Here is a 23,291-nt window from a genome sequence, read left to right on the forward strand (position 1 = left end):
TCTAGACTGACACGAAAGTCCTTTCCCATTATTGATGTGTATTCTATTAACTGTGTTGATTGTTGTGTGTGTTTTAGTGTTATCTTGTCCGTAGACTTCTTACAGTGTAAGGAAACCAGTATGTCATTTTGTTATTAGGGTGAACTAACTTTCTTGAAACTACGTCTTTGTTGATTGTAATTGTGTGTTATCATAATCTGATGGCTCATAGACATTGTTACTTGTGTCTTTTCCACAGCAGTACAAGTGAAAAAAATAAAATCTGTACTCACAGAAATATCCTTTATGTTTGAAGGTCTTTCTAAGCAGCAGCGGTCAGAGGAAACGGCTGTGTTTCTGCGCCAGCCTTCGTCAGACATCACAACTTAAAGAACAGCCTTTCCGGTTTATATATGTCTTTTAACCCCGGCAGCCTAACTCTTTTTGTTACTGTATACTTTTGAGTTGAGCACGCTGGTTCCTCATTCTAGTACGAGTGATGTGCAACGTGATGGTTGATGCTGCCTCTCTCATAGCTACAGTAATATTGGTTTACACCTCAAATGTTGCATTGATATCGACTGTATGCAGATATGACCTGTATTTACTGTTTGTCTGATGTTCTCATTCCTACAGGAGAGAGACGTGACTATTGTGGATCCTCTGGGGAGCCTCAACAACATCATGAAGCTGACGAGGCAGAGAATAGTCTCTCGATTCCCACCGGGGACCAGTATGAAATACTGTGAAAAATGTATGCACTCACTACTGTAAGTCACTTTGGATAAGCGTCTGCTAAATTACTTATATGTAAATTGTAAGCCTGACCTCTGCTCTGTCTGTGGGGAAATGCTTTGCTCAATCAACCCATCTTAAAGTACACCAGCGCACACAAGAGAGAAGACATAAGGTTGCCATAGACACCATTGAAAACAGACGTGAATTTTGTAATGATTTGGGGGTGAAGGGTGTCACTCTGTACTTACACATCCATAACTCACTTACACTCCTCATCTTATTTAATGTAAGCCTGCTGAAATGTATACATATACACAATGTCAGTTCACGCCAGTCAAACTCAATTAAGCCCAGATAAAGTATTTGAAATTATTTCAGTCACAATATAAACAATGTAATTCTAAGTATGTTTAAGCAATGTAAAATACAAATAAAAGCTTGTTCATCACAGAATTGTTATCAGTAATTATGAGCTGTCTTTTGCCATGTGCTTTCATTCTTTAATTGTGTCTGCATGTATGTGCATACATGCATGTTTGCGTGTGTGGTTGCGTGTACATGCATTTGTGGTGCAATGCATACATATGTGTGTGTGTTCTCTGATATATACAGGTAACTGCCAAAATAAAGGAAACACTAAACACGGCCAGGTATATAGAAAGCAGGTGCTTCCGCAGGTGTGGTGTTCTGAGTTAATTAACATCATATAAAAATGAACATTATTTTGGCTACAAGAGATCTCTGTGACTTTGATAGAGGGGTCTCCAAGGAGGACGGGGGGTTTAAAGTGTGTGTGTGTGTCAGTCATCAGATCACAACCGAATTGAACACTTATGGGAGATTCTGGAGTGGCGCCTGAGAGAGCGTTTTCCCACAACTATCAACAAAACACAAATGATGTAGTTTCTGGTGGAAGAACGGTGTCGCATCCCTCCAATAGAGTTCCAGACATTTGTAGAATCTATGCCAAGGTGCAGTCAAGATGTTCTGGTGGCCGCAAAGCTTCATGTTGCTGTTTCCTCTATTTTACCTGTATATGTACTACTACTACTACTGTTCTCTACTTACATAAACAATGTATATAACAACATATTTATACAAACATATAGAATCAAGAAGACTGTAGTCTAGGGCTTTAACATGCCCTAGAACTAGGCTACACAGGTTACCTAGAACATCATTTCACTTGTGACCTATAAAACAGATTTCAGATAAGACATGTCTTTTCATTTAATTACACCTTTAAACTTCACATTTTATCCTGGTTAGTTTAATTGATAATTGATTATAATTGATTTAATTGATGTCTTGCAATAAAGGAATTTATCTCAAATGCTCACATGAGATCTGCATGAAGATTTAAGTTACCATGGCAACATATTTAGTCCTAAATATTCTGAAATAACTTAGCCATATTGGTAAAGGAATATAAGGACTTGAAATTGGCACGGTGGAATTGACTCGTGCATTACTGTGACTGTGAGCTGTGGGGTGTTACAGAGACCAGGATCCTTAACTTAAACCCTTTGATCTCTTAAATCAGGGGTTTATTTTGAAAGCTAAACATGAATATGTGCTGCTGGTTTCAAGTTAATGACACCGTGCCAATTTCAAGTCTAAATTTGTCCACAAAAAAAAGATACTTCAGAATATTTAGGACAGTAACTCAATGAATCTGCCATCTGAAACAGCCCCCAGGGAAGGGGCAAGTGTTGGGTGAAGTTGCCCCTAGATGCTGATCTTGTAGCATTTTCGCCAATAATGCTTAGTAATAGGATTTGGGGAGGAGAACCTGATCCTAAACCTGTCAGGTGTGTATGTATAAAACACAACACTGTGATTTCAGACAATTTAAAGCCACAAATCCTTGTTTTGTGATTCAGTCCAATGCGGAGGAAACATATAACCACTCTCAAAAACCGTGGTAACCACTCTCAAAAACCGTAGTAACCACTCTCAAAAACCGTGGTAACCACTCTCAAAAACCGTAGTAACCACTCTCAAAAACCACAGTAACCACTCTCAAAAACCACAGTAACCACTCTCAAAAATCATAGTAACCACTCTCAAAAACCACTCTGTGCTCCCAACTCCTCTGGGTGGAAAGGAAATTAGGGATAACTAGCCAGTTGCACAACTAAATGCCTTCAACCTTCTGCATTTAACCCCTCTGAATCACAGAGGTGCGGCGGGCTGCCTTAATCCACTTCATATGTGCCCAGGGAGCAGTTGTTGTTGGGGGCTAACTGGCTGGCTCAAGGGCAGAACAGCAGATTTTCTTCTACCATTTGCAGACTCAGGGATTCGAATGAGCGATCTTTCAGTTACTGGTCGAACGCTCTTAACCGCTAGGCTACCTGCCGCCCTCTGGGTTTTTCTGTGTGTGTGTGAGTGTTTGTGTCTCTCTCTCTCTGGGGGTTAGATTGTAAGTATAACAACAAATTGATGTCTTCTGTAAGTTAAACAAAGTTCATCTCTATTCATAGACAGAGCTGGAATCGTCCTGAGGCCATTCAGCACAGAGTACATCACCTGCAGGATGACCATGTCCTTTCTTATGTTTCAACATGGCTACTAAATAGGTGAACTTCTCCCTGCATATATCACAGCTGTAAGGCTTCTCTCCGGTGTGGGTGCGCTTGTGTACAGCCAGTGCGTCGGTTCGGGAAAACCTCTTCCCACACTGATCACAGGCGTGAGGCTTCTCTCCAGTATGAGTTCTCTTGTGTGCAGCCAGGTTTTGTGACCGACTGAAGCTCTTCCCACAGACAAAGCATGGGTAAGGTTTCTCCCCGGTGTGTGTTCGCTGGTGAATCACCAAAGAATTGTACTGAGAAAACCTCTTTCCACATTGATCGCAGACGTAAGGCAGCTCTCCGGTGTGCACACGCTGGTGTGTTGTTAAACCTTGGCGGAATATGAAGCTCCTGCCACAGTCAGAGCAGTGGTACGGTTTCACTCCTTGGTGTATCTTCATGTGCGTTCTGAAGTTGCTTGGATGGTTGAAGGTCTTCCCGCACAGGTCGCAGACAATGGACTTCTCTTTACTGTGCCTTTTCTGGTGTTTCTTCAGATATATCGGATGAGAGAAACAATGCCCACACTCAGAGCAGCGGTAAGTTCTCTCCCCCCGGTCGTGGGTCAGCTGGTGAAATTTAAGATTACCTTTTGTAGTAAAAGACGCTCCACATTTATTGCAGTGGAAGGGCCTTTCGGCAGTGGGCTTGTGTTTATGTTTGTGTGCTTTCAGTAAACTGGCGTGAATGAACCGCATTCCGCAGACGGAACATTGGAATGGTTTTTCTTCAGTATGCATTCTCATATGGAAATTAAAGGATGCCGAAATACAAAACTTCTTCTCGCAGAATAGGCATTGGTAAGGCCTTTCTGCAGCAGGCATGTGTGTTTGCTCGTGGGCTTTTAGAGTGGATTTCTGAGCAAAACTTTTCTCACACTTGGAGCATTGAAATGGTTTCTCTCCTGTGTGTTTTCTTTGATGGTTTTTGAAGGTTGATAAAAAACTGTAGCTCTTCCCGCAGTCAGAGCAGTGATAAGACCTTTCTGCGGGAGGCTCATGTACCATTTTCTCATGTATTTTTCGATAGTGGTTGTTTGCAAAACCTTTCCCACACTTGGAGCATTGGAATAGTTTATTTTCGGTGTGGGTGCTTTGATGGATTTTCAAGCTTGATAAAACACTGAAACTCTTTCCGCAGTCAGAGCAGTGGTGAGGTTTCTTCCCAGTGTGGATCTGCTCGTGAATCTTAAGAGTCATTTTTTGACTGAAAGTCTCCCCACACTGTGAGCAGCGGTAAGGTTTCTCTCTCGTATGGATTATTCTGTGCATTTTGAGTGTCGCTGGACAAGCGAAAGTCTTCCCACACTCAGAGCAGCAGTGGTGTGGTTTCTTCCCTGTATGTCTCTGCGGTTGTTTATTGAGGTGTTTTGATGTGGGCAGACTCCAGTCTGTGTTGTCAGCATGAGGTTGTTGTTGAGGCTCCTCAGAAGATCCATGGTTGCCACGTCTCTCTCCTGTGTGAAAGAGACAAACAGACAGTGAATACAGTTTGTCCAACAGAGGAAAGTGACATCATATTGAGGTATTACAGTCCCTTCCAAAAGTATTCACACCCCTTAATTTTTTTCCTTGTTGGTGTTGTTACAGCCTGAATTTACACATATATATAACCCATAATATCAAGGTGTAATTATCTCTTTAGAGATTTTTACAAATTAATAAAAAATGAAAAGGTTAAATGTCTTCAGTCAACCCATTTGTTATGGCAAACCTAATTAAAGTTCAGGAGTATAATTTTTTTAATTTTTATAAAACAAACCTTGAATAACCCTTGGAGCCTGGTGAAGTTATTAAATACACTTTGGATGGTGTATCAATAAACCAAGTCACTACAAATATAAAGGCGTCTTTCCTAACGCGGTTGCCGGAGAGGAAGGAAACTGCTGGGGAATTAAAGACTAATGGCTGTGATAGGAGAAAACAGAGTGAAAAATAGGGAGCCTGTACAAACAAGGCTCTGCATCTTCGTGCTCCTAGACCTTACTGCCGCTTTTGACACCGATCACCAGATTATTTTGGAGAGATTGGGAACCCTAGTTGGTCTAACATGGACAAGTTCTTGCTTGATTGTCAGAAAGATATAATTTTGTCTCTGTGGATGGTTTATCCTCTGACAAATCAATTGTACGTTTCGGGATGTTCCTCAAGGTTCTGTTTTAGGACCATTATTTATTCTACTTCTTGGTGATGTCATTCGGAAACACAATGGCAACTTGCACTGCTATGCGGACAACACATAGCTGTAAATTTTGATGAAACATGTTGAAGCACCAAAATTGCTTACCCTGGAAGCGGATGGCAGCAAATCTTTTACTTTTAAACTGTGACAAAATCAAGATGCTAGTTCTAGGTCCCAAGAAACAAAGAGATCTGCTGTTTGATCTGACAATTAATCTTGATGGTTGTACAGTCGTCTCAAATAAAACGGTTGGACCTCAGCGTTACTCTAGACCCTGACATTTCTTTTGATAAAACATATAAAAAATATTTCAGGGGCAGCTTTTTTCCCCCATCTTTGTAACATTGCTACCCAGATAAGCACTACATGCACTTAGGTTACTGCTGCTAACCACTGTGGTGTAAATGTAATATTCATTATATACTATATTGTTTAATTAGACTATGCTGTTTTACTTAGAGATTTGTCCATTGTTATATGTTAGTATTTTTACTGATACAGGCTATTCTTGTGTGACTTAGTCATTAATCTGAGCGTACAGATTTATGAGCTGCTTGGGTGCAACCGCAGTATGCAACCTCCTATGTTTACGATCGGGAGGAATTTAGCTATGTGGGAAGTGCAGGGAGGAACAGAGGATGGTGGCGATATCAGCTATCTTGATCTACATAGACAAGCTAAATTACTTTTTACAACTCTGTTCCCAGGGCCCGATTCTGCACATCTGCTAACTGTCAAATATAAAAGGATGTACTTACTTTAAGAGGAGATAGACAACTTTGTTTGTTGAGCTTTCAACTTATAACTATTCTTAGTGATGGTTGTTTGCTTCATTTTTGCAAACCTTATACTAAATTGTTTTTTTTTTTAAAGAATCTGCAGTCTCTCTTCCTATATAATTTCTGCGACACCACAGCTGCTAGAATCTTTACTAGAACCAAAAAAATGACTATGACATTACTCCAGTGATAGATAGCCTCTCTACACTGACTTCCTGTTAAGGCTAGGCAATGGAATGATGTGAGAGAGGGAGGATAGACAGAGAGAAGGGGCAGAGGCAGAGAGAGAGGTAATGGAGTGATGTGAGAGAGAGGATAGACAGAGAGAAGGGGCCGAGGCAGAGAGAGGTAATGGAGTGATGTGAGAGAGGGAGGATAGACAGAGAGAAGGGGCAGAGAGAGAGAGGTAATGGAGTGATGTGAGAGAGAGGATAGACAGAGAGAAGGGGCAACGGCAGAGAGAGAGGTAATGGAGTGATGTGAGAGAGGATAGACAGAGAGAAGGGGCAGAGGCAGAGAGAAGTAATGGAGTGCTGTGAGAGAGGACGTATAGACAGAGAGAAGGGGCAGAGAGAGAGGTAATGGAGTGATGTGAGAGAGGGAGGATAGACAGAGAGAAGGGGCAGAGGCAGAGAGAGGTAATGGAGTGCTGTGAGAGAGGGAGGATAGACAGAGAAGGGGCAGAGAGAGAGAGGTAATGGAGTGCTGTGAGAGAGGGAGGATAGACAGAGAGAAGGGGCAGAGAGAGAGAGGTAATGGAGTGCTGTGAGAGAGGGAGGATAGACAGAGAGAAGGGGCAGAGAGAGAGAGGTAATGGAGTGCTGTGAGAGAGGAAGGATAGACAGAGAGAAGGGGCAGAGAGAGAGAGGTAATGGAGTGCTGTGAGAGAGGGAGGATAGACAGAGAGAAGGGGCAGAGAGAGAGAGGTAATGGAGTGATGTGAGAGAGGGAGGATAGACAGAGAGAAGGGGCAGAGAGAGAGGTAATGGAGTGATGTGAGAGGTAAGAGGGGTGCATTGCATGTCACTGTGCTCTATGTTTAATGATTCTACAATGAAAAAATGTATTGATGCAACTTAGAAAACGTTGATATCAGACTGCACTGTAATGTTAGACAACAACACTTCACAATGGTCCTTAGAACCAAAACAAAAGGTATCCTGCTGCACTTACTTTGATGAATCACGTCTCCTTCCTCCTCCTCGTCTCCTCCTCCAGCAGTTCCTCTCAACCCTGGTGTTTTCCTGCAGTCGACCAGCAGCACAGACACCCTCTTCAGACCCAGCAGTAAGGCATTACCAGGAGAGGACAGAGAGGGGGCCCCACTCACTCTCTTCTCCCTCTGCTCTGGTGTGTGTCTCTCTGGAGCTGGCTCCACCTCCAGGCCTTTGCTAGGCAACAAATCCCTGTCCTCCTCATTCCATTCTTCATCGCAGTCTGCAGCATCCTCGTCATCAAATGATTGGCCGGGACTCATGGGTTCCCCCTCCAGACTATTGCTAGGTAACCAATCAATGTCCTTCTGGTTCCCTTCTTCATCACAGTCTACAGCATCATCATCAATGGATTGGCTGGGACTCAAAGGTGTACCGATACCATCCTCCTGTATATTTCTGATGTCCTCTTTCAGTTGGAGTAACCAAGACATTCCCTGCTCCTCCGATTCCATTGAATCTGCATTTTCCCAAAGTTCCTCTAGGATTTTACGGCACAATGAGCGATGGGGATTCTCTCCTTGAACATCGGAGCCATCCTTGCCACCTATTCCACTGCGTTCACACAGGCAGCGTAAATTGTCCTTGGTTAAAGTGTATAAACTCTGTTCCATTTCATCCATCAATGTTTCCCTCTCTCCACTCATATTGTCCTGCTCACGTGGCAACAACAGCAATGAAGTCAATATCAAGACAGATATAGTCCAGTTAGATGACCTGTAATGAAAGATTAGAACACATTAACGATTGCATCTGTCATTTCACCCTAAGATTCTGTTTCTTTTTACTTTGAGTGTTAAATTGGTTTAGGAATATTCAGGCATCTCTAAAATTAAATATTATTTTTGGTATAGTCATAAAATGACATGAAAAAGCTATGCATGTCAAGATGACATGGTGGTTTACATCTATTGTGTTTTGTCTTAGTTTGATTAATACCTAGGAACTAAGATGACATCATATAGGGAGATCTGTGGAAGGGAGACATTTCAATGACATGGGCATGGGGTCCCTACTTGCGGATCTTCACAGAGGAACCCAGGCAGTGGGAGAGCAGGGTTTGGGATACATGTTCCCCGGTTTCAGATGCACCAGGGGAGGCAGATGTCTGATGCAGTTTCAGTCTTCTCTGCTGTGTTGTTGGCACTAGTCTGGGCATTGGGGTGGGTGGAAGAAGTGGGGCCTAAAAGGGTTACTTTGTGTTCAGACTGCCGCTGCCCTGGTCACGCTGAGAGAAGGGAAGTCTAGAGCACAACCAGACTTGTTAATCAAGCTGTTGATGGCGCTTTATAGGGTGGAAAGCTTCTCTGTCAAATGGCACCTCCTGCTCTCTGCTACAGCAGATATTTGAAAGGTCCATTGGATTTACTCGTATTTTCATCATGGACAACATGCAACGTGTAGCTACAGCTTTCAATCCCAGTGTTGTCCTGAATACAGCTGCTGGTATTGACACAGCTCTGTATTTAGTGGCTAAAGCAGTCTGGACTGGTTGAAGCCGAGTGGGAAGGATTATTTTGAAAGTGTTTCAGTCTGCCGTGAATCATCATTATCCATACACCGGTAAGAGTCTATAGTTAAAATGCTAAGATGGCTACATGCATGTACATACGTTATTGTCTCAACTGTATCAAAAAGTTGTTTTCATTGCTAGCTATTGTTTGCTATATAGCTAGTTAGATAGTTGCATACAGGTACTGTTATAGCCAGCTAGCTAGTTAGATAGTTGCATACAGGTACTGTTATAGCCAGCTAGCTAGTTAGATAGTTGCATACAGGTACTGTTATAGCCAGCTAGCTAGTTAGATAGTTGCATACAGGTACTGTTATAGCCAGCTAGCTAGTTAGACAGTTGCATACAGGTACTGTTATAGCCAGCTAGCTAGTTAGACAGTTGCATACAGGTACTGTTATAGCCAGCTAGCTAGTTAGATAGTTGCATACAGGTACTGTTATAGCCAGCTAGCTAGTTAGACAGTTGCATACAGGTACTGTTATAGCCAGCTAGCTAGTTAGACAGTTGCATACAGGTACTGTTATAGCCAGCTAGCTAGTTAGACAGTTGCATACAGGTACTGTTATAGCCAGCTAGCTAGTTAGATAGTTGCATACAGGTACTGTTATAGCCAGCTAGCTAGTTAGATAGTTGCATACAGGTACTGTTATAGCCAGCTAGCTAGAGAGACAGTTGCATACAGGTACTGTTATAGCCAGCTAGCTAGGTGAGCTGGCCAGCCGCATTCTGCTGTTAAGGTTGATAGCTGATGTGCTAAGCCCTGCATGACAACCCTCTTTTTCATGTTTGTCATGTTCAACTAGCTAGCTACTGAAAATAGCCACCGTGGTGCGAATGCTAATCGATTATCAAGCTAATCAAACCCCATTTTAAGTGATTAGAGAAACATGCTAAGTTGGTTAGCTAGCGAGCCACAATGAAATGATCACTAAATAGCTAGCTAGCTATTGGACAATAGATTTCAAGGTCGTTTTTCCTTGCATGTTCTACTAGCTAGATGAATACCACTTACATCACGGCAGCTGGTGATTATGACGCTAAATGTTTGCTAAATCTAGATAGTGATCTTGTGTCTGCACTGCCATTGTTGGACTGGAAACAGGTTAAGTGTGTACAGGACGTTTTAGTACAGCTGTAGAGGTCAACAGTAAATAATTATCTATAAGATTAATTAATGTTTTAAACCCCTTTTTATGGAATTTGTCTTTCAGCATAAACCTGCTCTCCCCCATCAGTACAAGGAGATGATCGAGGGTGAACCAGCAACCCTTCAGGTATTTTGTCTTTCAGCATAAACCTGCTCTCCCCCATCAGTACAAGGAGATGATCGAGGGTGAACCAGCAACCCTTCAGGTATTTTGTCTTTGTACTGCCCTCTTAGGCCTGACTCCCCCCTATCTGAGATATCTACTGCAGTCCTCATCCTCCACATACAACACCCGTTCTGCCAGTCACATTCTGTTAAAGGTCCCCAAAGCAGACATACCCCTGGGTCGCTCTTCTTTTCAGTTCGCTGTACCTAGCAACTGGAACGAGCTGCAACAAACACTCAAACTGGACAGTTTTATCTCAATGTCTTCAGTCAAAGACTCAATCAGCATACCACCCTGCATGGGACACTGTCCTGTATAGGGTGCCGTCTTTCGGATGGGACGTTAAACGGGTGTCCTGACTCTCTGAGGTCATTAAAGATCCCATGGCACTTATCGTAAGAGTAGGGGTGTTAACCCCGGTGTCCTGGCCAAATTCCCAATCTGGCCCTCAAACCATCATGGTCACCTAATAATCCCCAGTTTACAATTGGCTCATTCATCCCCCTCCTCTCCCCTGTAACTATTCCCCAGGTCGTTGCTGCAAATGAGAACGTGTTCTCAGTCAACTTACCTGGTAAAATAACGGTAAAAAAAAAATAAATAATAAAAAATCATGGACACTCTTACTGACAGTTGTGGCTGCTTTGCGTGATGTATTGTTGTCTCTACCTTCTTGCCCTTTGTGCTGCTACCATGTTGTTTTGCTACCATGTTGTGTTGTCATGTGTTGCTGCCTTGCTATGTTGCTGTCTTAGGTCTCTCTTTATGTAGTGTTGTGTTGACTCTCTTGTTGTGATGTGTTTTGTCCTATATTTATATGTTATTTATTTTTAATCCCAGCCCCCATCCTCACAGGAGGTCTTTTGCCTTTTGGTATGCCGTCATTGTAAATAAGAATTCGTTCTTAACTGACCTGCCTAGTTAAATTTAAAAAATGATGGGTTAATTAATGTTATTTCTGGTATGCAAGGTTTGAATGTCTTGTCTATTTTATAGTCTGCTTTCCTCCTTTAATTGTCTGGAGCCTGGTGTTGTTGTGGTCAAGGAGTTTTCACTCAGATGGAACCAGGTTTCAGCTGCTGTGCAACGTAGACGTCCTTCCTCCCAGAGATGTGAAAGCATCCCCTGGACAGGACACAACCCGGCAAACATATTGAGAAGATCAGGACTTTTGCAGTGATGCCATGGACATTACATGTCCTGCTCCAAGCAAGACAGAAATATGCTCTCAGGCTAGATTCCTTTGTCCATATCATAACCTTTAGTACTTGAAGTTAATACAGGAAGGCTGTATAGTTTAACACCATCTGTTCTAATTCACAAAACAGTTATTCAATAAGATCTAAATGCATATGCAAATGCTGCTAAATGGTATTATTCATGTAGTATTCACTGTTCCACGATTTGCCTGCAAAATCATCCTGTTGTCCTGCATGTGGGTATTTTAAATGTGGTCACCCTAAACATGTGTCTGTACAGTTTCGCTCTGCTGCGCGCAGTAAACAGACACACGAAAGCAATTGATGTTGAATTCATCGATGGGAGTGGATCAGGCTGTAATTTCATAAAGTAAATGACTCAACTGTTGACTCATTTATACTCGCTTGTGTGACCTATTAGTAGTCATTTATACCCACGTGTGAATTTTTGACAACCTAGATGACCTTTTCTGTAGGCTACAGCAATAACTCGTTTGAACCGAAACTTGGACATTTAAACATTCTGTCCGGTAGAAGATTTGGTCAGTGCCATTAGTATTGATATGATACAGTGCACTCGTGTGTGAGGCAATGCACTGCGTTTTGACGTGCAGCAGGTTGGCAGTGCTTGAAGTGACTTGAAGTGCAGCGCATCGCAGCCTAATGGGGGAACTTGAGATGTTCAGAGAAGAAATTGTGGCAAAAGTATTAATTTTCTTCTTTTTTTTTAACCCACCCTTTTCACCCCAATTTCGTTTATATCCAATTACGATCCAGTCATGAATCCTCCGAAACATGACCCGCCAAACAGCGCTCCTAAACATGCCAGCCACACCAATGTGTCAGAGGAAACACTGTTTAGCTGACAACCGAAGTAGCGGGCCACAAAGAGCCACTAGAGTGCGATGAGTCCCGGGTTTGAGCCAAGTAACAGCTTTGTATCAACATTAAATATTATTAAATTCTGTTCATATACACCCCCAGGAAGAATGACACTTTTTAAATTACAATTCTGACAAGTGGGCACTTAGATATGATAATTTTCATAACCTGGTTCACCAACTAGTTCGCAGATAGAGTTCAGTGTGTCAAATCGGAGGGCCTGTTGTCCGGACCTCTGGCAGTCCCTATGGGGGGTACCACAGGGTTCAATTCTCGGGCCGACTCTTTTCTCTGTATAAATCAATCGTCTACGCAGACGACACCATTCTGTATACATCTGGCCCTTCTTTAACACTGTTAACTAACCTCCAAATGAGCTTCAATGCCACACAACACTCCTTCCGTGGCATCCAACTGCTTTTAAACGCTAGTAAAACCAAATGCATCCTTTTTCAAACGTTCGCTGCCTGCACCCGCCCAGCATCACTACTCTGGACGGTTCTGACCTAGAATATGTGGACAACTATAAATACCTAGGTGTCTGGTTAGACTGTAAACTCTCCTTCCAGACTCATATCAAACATCTCCAATCCAAAATCGGCTTTCTATTTCGCAACAAAGCCTCCTTCACTCACACCGCCAAACTTACCCTTGTAAAACTGACTATCCTACCGATCCTCGACTTCGGCGATGTCATCTACAAAATAGCTTCCAATACTCTACTCAGTAAACTGGATGCAGTCTATCAGTGCCATCAGTTTTGTTACCAAAGCCACTTATAACACCCACCACTGCGACCTGTATGCTCTAGGCGGCTGGCCCTCGCTACATATTGACCCACTGGAGCCAGACCCACTGGCTCCAGGTCATCTATAAGTCTATGCTAGGTAAATCTCTGCCTTACCTTAGCTCACTGGTCACGATAACAAAACCCACCCGTAGCACACGCTCCAGCAGGTATATCTCACTGGTCGTCCCCAAAACCAGCACCTCCTTTGGCAGCCTTACCTTCCAGTTCTCTGCTGCCAGTGACTGGAACGAATTGCAAAAATCGCTGAAGCTGGAGATTTACATTTCCCTCACTAACTTTAAACATCAGCTATCCAAGCAGCTAACCGATCGCTGCAGCTGTACATAGGTCATCTGTAAATAGCCCACCTAATCTACCTACCTCATCCCCATATTGTTTTTATTTACTTTTCTGCTCTTTTGCACACCAGTAACAATACTTGCACATCATCTGGTCATCTATCACTCCAGTGTTAATCTGCTAAATTGTAATTACTTCGCTACTATGGCCTATTTATTGCCTTACCTCCTCACGCAATTTTTCTATTGCGTTATTGACTATAAGCTTGTTTATTCCATGTGTAACTATGTGTTGTTGTTTGTGTCGCACTGCTTTGCTTTATCTTGGCCAGGTCGCAGTTGTAAATGAGAACTTGTTCTCAACTAGCTTTCCTGGTTAAATAAAAAGATATATAAAAAATAAAAATAGAATGTTTGGGAATGATGTAGAATAAGCCATTTGTGAAAATTCCTAAGCAATATATTCAGCTGGTGTTGCGTGTTGGTAAATCCATCAACTATTCTGCATCAGGCGCACACAGACCAGTGTACTCTGAAATCCGAGTAGATAGCCAGAGTGACTTTAACGAACGCTAGAGACATGCTAACTGGATAACAGTCGTTCAAGTTCAACATAGCTAGCTAGCAAAGCGAATCACATTTCTTGCTAGCAAACCAAATGACACCTGGATCTAGTTGTAGTTTCCCGAAAAACGATATGAGGGGTTAAAAGTCGGTCACTCACTCACTCACTCACTCCTACAATAACATGCCATCCTCCCAGTAGCTAGCTAATATGAGGCTCCGTGCTTTAAGCTTGCCACATCAACAGAAACACTAGCCTATTAGCCACGTCATAACTGACTTGTGATCATTGCCCTTGCTAGCTTGATTGTATTGACATTCCCAGTTACATTCGTCCGTTTTTGTCAAAAATAGAGTAATTGAAACAAACGATGCATTCCGAATATAGGCAACAAACAATGTTCCGTACCAGGCCAGCTGTGATTTACAGAACATTTGTTACCTACCAGGTACAGTAGAAAGGCTAGCTAGCTAACATGACCAAGTGGGAAAGAATTATACCTCGTGACTTTCGCTTGTTGTTTCTTCGATAACGTTGTTTTGAGATCAGTTTTAAGCTGTATTTTGGTGATTGAAAGTAGAATATCCCACAATGTTGGAAGACTAATCTAGTTAGGGCTAGCTGCTCATTCTTTGCTTGGTTCCAGTGTATGCTATGCCCGTTATCACATACAGACCAGACCAATCGAGTATCGATATATCAATGGTAAACTCTATGGTTGTGGCTGATGAGGCTTCGCGAAATCTCACTTCAGGATACATTTTTGGTGCATTTAGAATCTTCTCAAGCAAATGTAAATTGTGAAAAAAATGATTTTTGAAGTTCAGATGAGCTTTTTCCAGAGGATAAGCCCCTCCCACAGAGAGCGAAGGCAAGAGCTGTCTCTTATGAAACAAAGACAAAATACTAATTAGGTTCTGCAAATATGGGCCTATGAACAAAACATGATGGTCAGTATATATTATTAATCAATGAACTGTCACAGAAGCAAACTGTGGCCTTATCCACACATACTAATTGTTCTTACTTTATGAAATATAAATTCCTCTTTTCGCCGTTCCACTCTGCCCGAGGTGTTTTCCTAAAGTCGACCAGCCGCACAGACACACTCTTCAGACCGAGCAGTAAGGCACTACCGGTAGAGGTGCGATCTGGGAGGGTGGATGGAGATGTGCTAGGTTTGTCCTGGTGACCTCAGAAAGTATTCTACATAGAGATTATCATTCGACCAAACATTTGATTACTTAGTCTATTTAATATTTATTTAGCTAATCATGTTAGTGTCGTTGAGATAAAAAAAAAAAAAAAGGTTTAATAGAGACCTGGACCTAGTAGGATCTTATTGTGATGGACAATACATCCCAATTACTTCTCTCACCCTGGTTTCTACTGTCCAACCATTTGAAACTGGGCGCAGAGAGCAATCAAGCATTGATCCTGTTTTCTGCTATCATCTACTTTTACCTGACAGCTGTACTGAACAAAAATATAAACGCAACATGTAGTAGTGTTGGTCCCATGTTTCATGAGCTGTAATAAAATATCCCATACATTTTACAGACACACAAAAAGCTAATTTCAAATATTGTGCACAATTTGTTTACATCCCTGTAAGTGAGCATTTCTTCTTTGCCAAGATAATCCATCTTCCTGACAGGTGTGGCATATCAAGAAGCTGATTAAACAGCATGATCATTACACAGGTGAACCTTGTGCTGGTGACAATAAAAGGCCACTCTAAAATGTGCCGTTGTGTCACAACACAATGCCACAGATATCTAAAGTTTTGAGGGAGCGTGCAATTGGCATGCTAACTGCAGGAATGTCCACTAGAGCTAATGCCAGAGAATTTAATGTTTTAGAGAATTTGGCAGTATGTTCAACCAGCCTCACAACCGCTGACCACATGTAACTACGCCAGCTCAGGCCCTCCACACCTAGCTTCTTCATCTGCTGGAGCGTCTGAGACACTTCAAAACTGTGTTTCGACATTGGACAATTTATCAAAAGTTATTGTCAATGGGAAGAACCAACAGAGCATCATTTTCAAATTATGTTAGAGGACCTTTTTTTAACTTTCAACATTCATTTCCAATAGAATTCTACTTAATTAGATAAAAACGACTGAATGAGTCCAAAAACGTGTTGTGATTTATTTATTTTGATGATTTATCAGGAATCACAAAAACAGTTTAGGGAAGTTCAAGTTGTTCATCACTATCTTCTTTCATATTCTCCTGTTATTAATTAAATAGGGTTAATGTAGATTATGTTTTAACAATAGTAGGAATGTATTCAATTGCCTTAGTCAAAATATCGTATAGGATTAGTGATTTTTCCATGGAATCCTATTGGATTCTCACAATTCTATAGGATTTTGTCACCTCTATCAGAATCCTATTGGAATCCTATTAGACTACTTTTTTCCTAATGGGAATCCAAAGTAATTCAATTGGATCTTATGTTTTCGATAAGTCTTGTAGGATTTTGTCACCTCAATCAGAATCCTATAAATATTGTTTCTTAATTGGGGGGTGGCAGGTAGTGGTTAGAGCATTGGACAAGTAAAGGTTGCAAGATCGAATCCCCGAGCTGACAAGGTAAAACTCTGTCGTTCTATCCCTGAACAAAGGCAGTTAACTGACTTGCCTAGTTAAATAAAGGTAAAATATATATTTTTTTAACCCATTGAATTATATATTTTTGTCATAAATTCCAGTACAATACAACAACATGAATTACAACATTTTTGTTGATCGGAAACAACAGTTCTATATTAATTTCTGTTTTATTTACCTGTAAAAAAGCCTGTCCCTTTAAGAGTCTCAGCTAGCACAGGCTTGCAGTGTTAATTAACCCCCAAGTTCAGCTAGCTACCTGTGGCTGTACAGAGAATCTCTGGTTTTATAAATGTTTTATCCTTCACTGTGTGTGAATGCAAGAACTGTGAATACAGTATTTGTTTCCTTATATTTCCTGACGAAGTTGTCAATAATTTTATCCTCCTGATTCCTGCTTACAATCAAAAGTTAAAGCAGGAAGCACCAGTGACTGGGTCTATAAATGCTTAATCTGACTGCTTTGCTAGCACAGACTGGAATATGTTCCGGAATTCTTCTGATGGCATCGAGGAGTACACCACATTAGTCACTGGCTTTATCAATAAGAGCATCGAGGACGGTGTCTCCACAGTGACTGTACGTACATACCCCAACCAGAAGCCATGGATTACAGGCAACATTTGCACTGAGCTAAAGGGTAGAGCTGCCGCTTTCAAGGAGCGAGACTCTAACCCGGAAGCTTATAAGATATCCCGCTATGCCCTCCGACAAACCATCAAACAGGCAAAGCGTCAATGCAGGACTAAGATCGAATCGTACTACACTGGCTCCGAGACACTTGTTGGATGTGGCAGGGCTTGCAAACTATTACAGACTATAAAGTGAAGCACAGCCGAGAGCTGCCCAGTGACACGTGCCTACCAGAAGAGCTAAATAACTTCTATGCAAGTAACACTGAAACATGCATGAGAGCATCAGTTGTTCCAGACGACCGTGTGATCAAGCTCTCTGCAGCCGATGTGAGGAACACCGGTGTTTATAATAACACCACATTGATCAGAAATACAGTGTAGACATTATTAATGTTGTAAATGACTATTGTAGCTGGAAATGGCAGATTTTTGGGGGAAACAGACACCTCAACAGGCAGCTTCATTAAGTAGTACCCGCAAAAATCCAGTCTCAATGTCGACGGTAAAGAGGCGACTACAGGATGCTGGCCTTCTGAGCAGAGTTCCTCCAGTGTCTGTGTTCTTTTGCCCATCTTAATCTTTTATTTTTATTGGCCAATCTGAGATGTGGCTTTTTCTTTGCAACTCTGCCTAGAAGGCCAGGATCCCGGAGTCGCCTCTCCACTGTTGACGTTGAGACTGGTGTTTTGCGGGTACTATTTCATTAAGCTGCCAGTTGAGGACTTGTGAGGCGTCTGTTTATCAAACTAGACACTCTAATGTACTTGTCCTCTTGCTCAGTTGTGCACCGGGGCCTCCCACTCCTCTTTCTATTCTGGTTAGAGACAGTTTGTGCTGTTCTGTGAAGGGAGTAGTACACAGCGTTGTACGAGATCTTCAGTTTCTTGGCAATTTCGCGCATGGAATAGCCTTAATTTCTCAGAACAAGAATAGACTGACGAGTTTCAGAAGAAAGTTCTTTGTTTCTGGCCATTTTGAGCCTGTAATCGAACCCACAAATGCTGATTTTCCAGATAACTCAACTAATCTAAAGGCCAGTTTTATTGCTTCTTTAATCAGAACAACAGTTTTCAGCTGTACTAAAATAATTGCAAAAGGGTTTTCTAATGATCAATTAGCCTTTTAAAATGATAAACTTGGATTAGCTAACACAACGTGCCATTGGAACACAGAAGTGATGGTTGCTGATAATGGGCCTCTGTACGCCTATGTAGATATTCCATTAAAAGAAAATCCGCCATTTCCAGCTACAATAGTCATTTACAACATTAACAATGTCTACACTGTATTTCTAATCAATTTGATGTTATTTTAATGGACAAAAAAAGTGTTTTTCTTTCAAAAACAAGGACATTTCTAAGTAACCCCAAACTTTTGAACGGTAGTGTATATATGCATAGGAGGTAACGATAAGAGAATCGTTGACGATGCATACAAAGTAATAAAGGAGATTACAGAGTGTGATTGGGAATAGTACTGAATGAATGTGGACGTGAGTATTGTGTGATTGTGGGACTGACTAATATACTGAACGGGTTTTAGTCCCGGTGTGAGAGTTGTGTGAGTGTGATATGACGTGTTAATGAGTTCAACAAAGGATTTAGTATGGGAAAGGGAAATAGTAAGAGTAGGATGGAGGATACGTGCTGGGAATCAAAAGGGCCATGTAGTCTAATGGCAACAGAACAAATTGGTAGGGTGGTACTGAACCAAACACAAGACTGGAAAAGATGGAGATTTCCCTGTTGATGGGACACTTAGCACAGAAAAACTGGAGTCCGTGAGAGGCCAACTTGAAAGAAAATACAAGAACGTTAAAGTGAAGTTAGACAATTTCAGGAAGTGGGAGAGAAGAAAGAAGGACAAAAGAAGAAGCAGCCTGGCTGGCCTTTCTCCCTGGGGAACCCTTTCATGGGGCCCCCCTTTGTATTCGCCACTGCCAGATCCTCCACCAGCAGTCGGAGATGGTGGGCTCCCACCTCCTCATAACCCACTAGGGGGTGGGCCTGTGCCAGATGGAGGCGGCGTGGGATTAGGAGCTCTTGGAGGAGCTGGAGCAAAAGACAGAAAGCAACTAGCAAAGGCAAGGACCAGAGCAGACGAGCAGAGAGAAAGTGAAGAAGAAGATGCAGAGGAAGAGATAGATGCCAAGGGGCCTCTGCTGGAGCTGACGGAGGGAGAGACTGGAGCTGCTACAAAAGTGGGAAGTTAGGGCATTTCTCAAGACACTGTCCTGGAGCAGGAGAAGGCCAGGGAGAGTAGCCGTCCCCACCTGTTGGCATGGAGGTGGACAACCCATTTGGAGGAGGAGGTGGATTAGGGGGCTACGAAACATACGAGGCGAAAACAGAAGAAAAAAAATAATGTTTTATTCAATGACGAAAAACCAGAAGAAACCTATCAAATGCTACAATTGACCACCTTGTCAACCTAAAACATTGACCACCTTGTCAACCCAAAACATTGACCCCCTTGTCAACCCAAAACCCCCTTATTGACATTTTTTGTTTCTAAACATAGAATTCCATATTTGGTGGACACTAGGGCCGCGGTCTCAGTGTTGAAAATATTTGCCCCGTTTGTCACCCCCCAAAGAAAACAACACACACAGTTGCAGCATCTGCAATTCCCTCTGAAGAATGTTTTTTTTTTTACCTTTCCCGTGGACGTAGAGTGGGGAAAGGGCAAATGGAAACACCGATTCCTATACTCCTCTGCCTGCCCAGTGAATTTATTACGAACAAATTTGATGTCAAATGAATTTCTGTTGCCTGTACTGAAGAAGGATTGTCATTGGGATCGAGAGAAAATGGAATCTTCCCATACCTGATGAACTGTTACTATTGTTGGATTCGGGGTGAAACTTTGAACATATATTTGTTATACTACAGACATTGTTATACTCAGAAGCATAATATATAAAGGAGTGAAGGAGACTGGTTTTTACATCAGAAGTTAATGGTTATCTGTATGAGACAAATGGCTGTGGAATGTGTTGGTGGAGATCTTTGGATTAGGCCTCAATTGAGGTCAGGTCAGTTTCCCTTAAGGGAGAAACAATGGTTTATTATCCTATCACTTGGTCTTCCTGTCAGACCATAGCAGATGTAAGGATTGGAGAGAAGGAGGAGTGTCTAAATTGGAGTATATATACTTGTGGTGGTGGAAACATGTGATGTCTGAATAAAGCTGTGTCGACCCTTTGGGAAGAATTAAACTTGGTTAAGCTTCTCTAGTGTCCATCGAGTTATTTACTGTAAAAATTAGAACCTAACACTATGCTTGGCACCTGAATGACCAACATGTTGAGTGACAGCTGAGAGAACAATCGCTCTCTTCCCCGTTGCATGCTAACTGGGAAGTGTCTGAATACCTACATTGTACTGCTGCTGTTCCCTCATTCGAAAAGGACCCTGAATACCAACAGAAATGGTCAATACAAAAAGAGAAAGTTGAGATAGCTATGAATGGGATATTAGGAGGAGGAGACCTCGTAGCAGCTGGAGTGTCGCTGACGGATACTAAGATGGGTCTGTATGAACTCCATGGCTCTGTTCCCCATTGTAGCTTATCAAAAGCTCCTGGAACACAATGGAAAGATGTGGATGATCGGATGAAGAAAGTGATGGAAGCAACTGATTGGGTGGCCTTGGAAGAAGAGGGAAAGTGGTCAGCTTCAACAGCAACTCTCTATTCCCCATATTGGGCTACTGCAATGACAATACCAGAGAAAGAACCAATTCCTGTTGAAAGCATGCCTGTGTTATTACAAGATAATTCACACATTGATTGGCTAACAGATATACCTGAAGAACGGTGGGCTCAATCAAAGCCCGACAATGGACGCATGAAAGGAGCTGCACCTGTTGTGGTCGTTCCAAAAAGCACCCACAGACCGAAGCTCAGTGCCCTCTTAGCAAAGAAGCTGAAAAGGGTATCATTCCCAGTCCTAGTGCGTTAGTTGAAAGAGGCAGTCTGGTTCCCTGCCCAAATTTGCCCTGTAACACACCAATTTTACCTGTTAGGAAATCATCTGGTGATTAGCGTTTTGTGCAAGACCTTAGAATAGTAAACGGTGCTGTAAATGCTAGAGCACCCCTGGTGCCTAACACTTACCATTTTATCCCAGGTGCCTCCAGTTAATTGGTGCCTAACACTGTTAGCATGTTATCCCAGGTGCCTCCAGTTAATTGGTGCCTAACAATGTTAGCATGTTATCCCAGGTGCCTCCAGGTAGTGGTTGTTGATTTAGCTCATGCTTCCTTTGTTTTTACTTCTTTTCTTCTGTTGCTCCTGGAGGGAGTATTTTGGTTCAGTATGTTGATATGTCACGAGGAGATATGTCACGAGGACGCTTGGGCATTGTTGATTTTTTGTCAAAGTTTCCCTCAGTTTCATCAAATCTAATTTTATTTTTCACATGCGCCGAGTACAACAGTTGTAGACCTTACAGCGAAATGCTTACTTACAAGCCCTTAACACTTCTTTTTCTATCAAAATGCAATCTATCAAAATGCAATTATGCCGGAGCGCCGTTAAATATTTGGGTCATGACATTACTTCTGAGGGTCGCGCCCTGTCCAAAGATAGACTAGAGGCAATTAACTAGTTCAACCGCTGCAGGACTGTGTTTATGGGAGAAAGATGGAGACGAGTGAAGTTGTGGTCTGGACTGTTTTGCCATGTTCTGATTTTGTGGCAATGTCTCCTCTGACCGTACATGTGCCTCATGCCGTGCACACAATTATTACACAGGCAAAAACGGCTCATTTGACACCTGCAAGACTATCAGAACATTCTGTTGACAATGTCCCGTGTTACTCTGAAATGATGTACAATTCTTAACCCTTCAACTCTTCTCCCTACAGCAGATGCCGGTGAAGACCATGACTGTAGTTGACTGTAGCCATAGGTTAGACTCGAGAGACACCCCCGTTAGACAATCCCGACTTAATTTCTTTGGTCGATTGCGCAGGCAGCAGAACTATTTGGCTTGACTAGAGCTTGTGTATTTTTGCCAAGGATAGTTGTTAACATTTACACTGACATATGCATTTGGTATAGAGCATTATTTTTGAAACATTGTGGAAGAATAGAGGGTTTTTGACCTCGTATAGAAAACAGATTGCACACAGTAATCTAGAGCTTGACTAGAGCTTGTGTATTTTGGCAAGGACAACTCTTAACATTTATACTGACATATGCATTTGGTATAGTGCAATATTTTGAAACATTGTGGAAGAATAGACGGTTTTTGGCCTCGTATAGAAAACAGATTGCACACAGTAATCTTGTTTCGTCTCTCTTACAGTCTGTCCAGCTGCCCTGTGTTTCTATAATCAAGTCAGGCACATTCTTCCTCTAACATTAACCTTTCTCTGGGGAACGCTAAGGCTGACTGCACAGCTAAAATGGCTGCTTCATCTTCTACTCCCCTCCTACAGATGCCAGCAGTTCCTGCTTCCACTAATGACATTGCTTTGCAGGCAACGGCTGATGCTTCAGAGAAGGACGCCTCGGGCGTATGGCTGGACCACTGGAGCAGACCAGCCATGCATGCCCATGTTGTACTTTCCAATTACTTGCCCCATGGTCAAGACCATGTGTCAAAAGGAGGGATGGTGGATCTTGTAAATAGATATTTATGTACAGTAGGTTTTACTGTGTTTGGGGTTGTACATGACGAAGAACGTTGAACCAAACGCTGAAAATAAAATTGATTAAACGAATTGGTGAAACATGCCTGCCATCGGTAAGGGTGCTTCCATTGGCACTGATGAGTATGAGACGCAGGTTCCACACAGTCCTGAGCCAAAGGGACCAAAGCAGGCCCTGAGTAGTGGCCCAGATGTGGATTGTCATCAGAGGAGAGCCCTGCTGGGCCCTCATAACCAAGAGGACTGATGGAATGGAACGTTTTCTAACGAGTATGACTGTCTGCAGGGCCTGGGGAAAAAGAGTCAAAGACTGGCGCATTTTCTGTGCTTTTAAAACAGCTTCCAACGCA

General features: G+C 42.3%; 1 protein-coding gene across 2 annotated transcripts; it reads right to left on the reverse strand.

Annotated features, from left to right (window-relative positions):
* Positions 1-980: 980 nt before the first annotated feature.
* On the reverse strand, positions 981-14,729 carry LOC129839050 (oocyte zinc finger protein XlCOF6-like). Of its 2 annotated transcripts, none has more exons than XM_055906316.1 (3): positions 14,532-14,729; positions 7,427-8,184; positions 981-4,749 (listed from the first exon to the last, which is right to left on the reverse strand). In XM_055906316.1, the coding sequence occupies exons 2-3, from the start codon at positions 8,112-8,114 to the stop codon at positions 3,194-3,196; spliced, it is 2,244 nt and encodes a 747-aa protein (XP_055762291.1). In that variant the 5' UTR covers positions 8,115-8,184; positions 14,532-14,729; the 3' UTR covers positions 981-3,193. The 2 variants fall into 2 exon arrangements, with proteins under 2 accessions (XP_055762291.1, XP_055762290.1); XM_055906315.1 differs by lacking the exon at positions 14,532-14,729 and adding an exon at positions 8,484-8,709.
* Between the last annotated feature and the right edge of the window lie 8,562 nt (positions 14,730-23,291).

The sequence above is a fragment of the Salvelinus fontinalis genome, chromosome 40, assembly GCF_029448725.1.
Source record: "Salvelinus fontinalis isolate EN_2023a chromosome 40, ASM2944872v1, whole genome shotgun sequence".
Lineage (NCBI taxonomy): Eukaryota > Metazoa > Chordata > Actinopteri > Salmoniformes > Salmonidae > Salvelinus > Salvelinus fontinalis.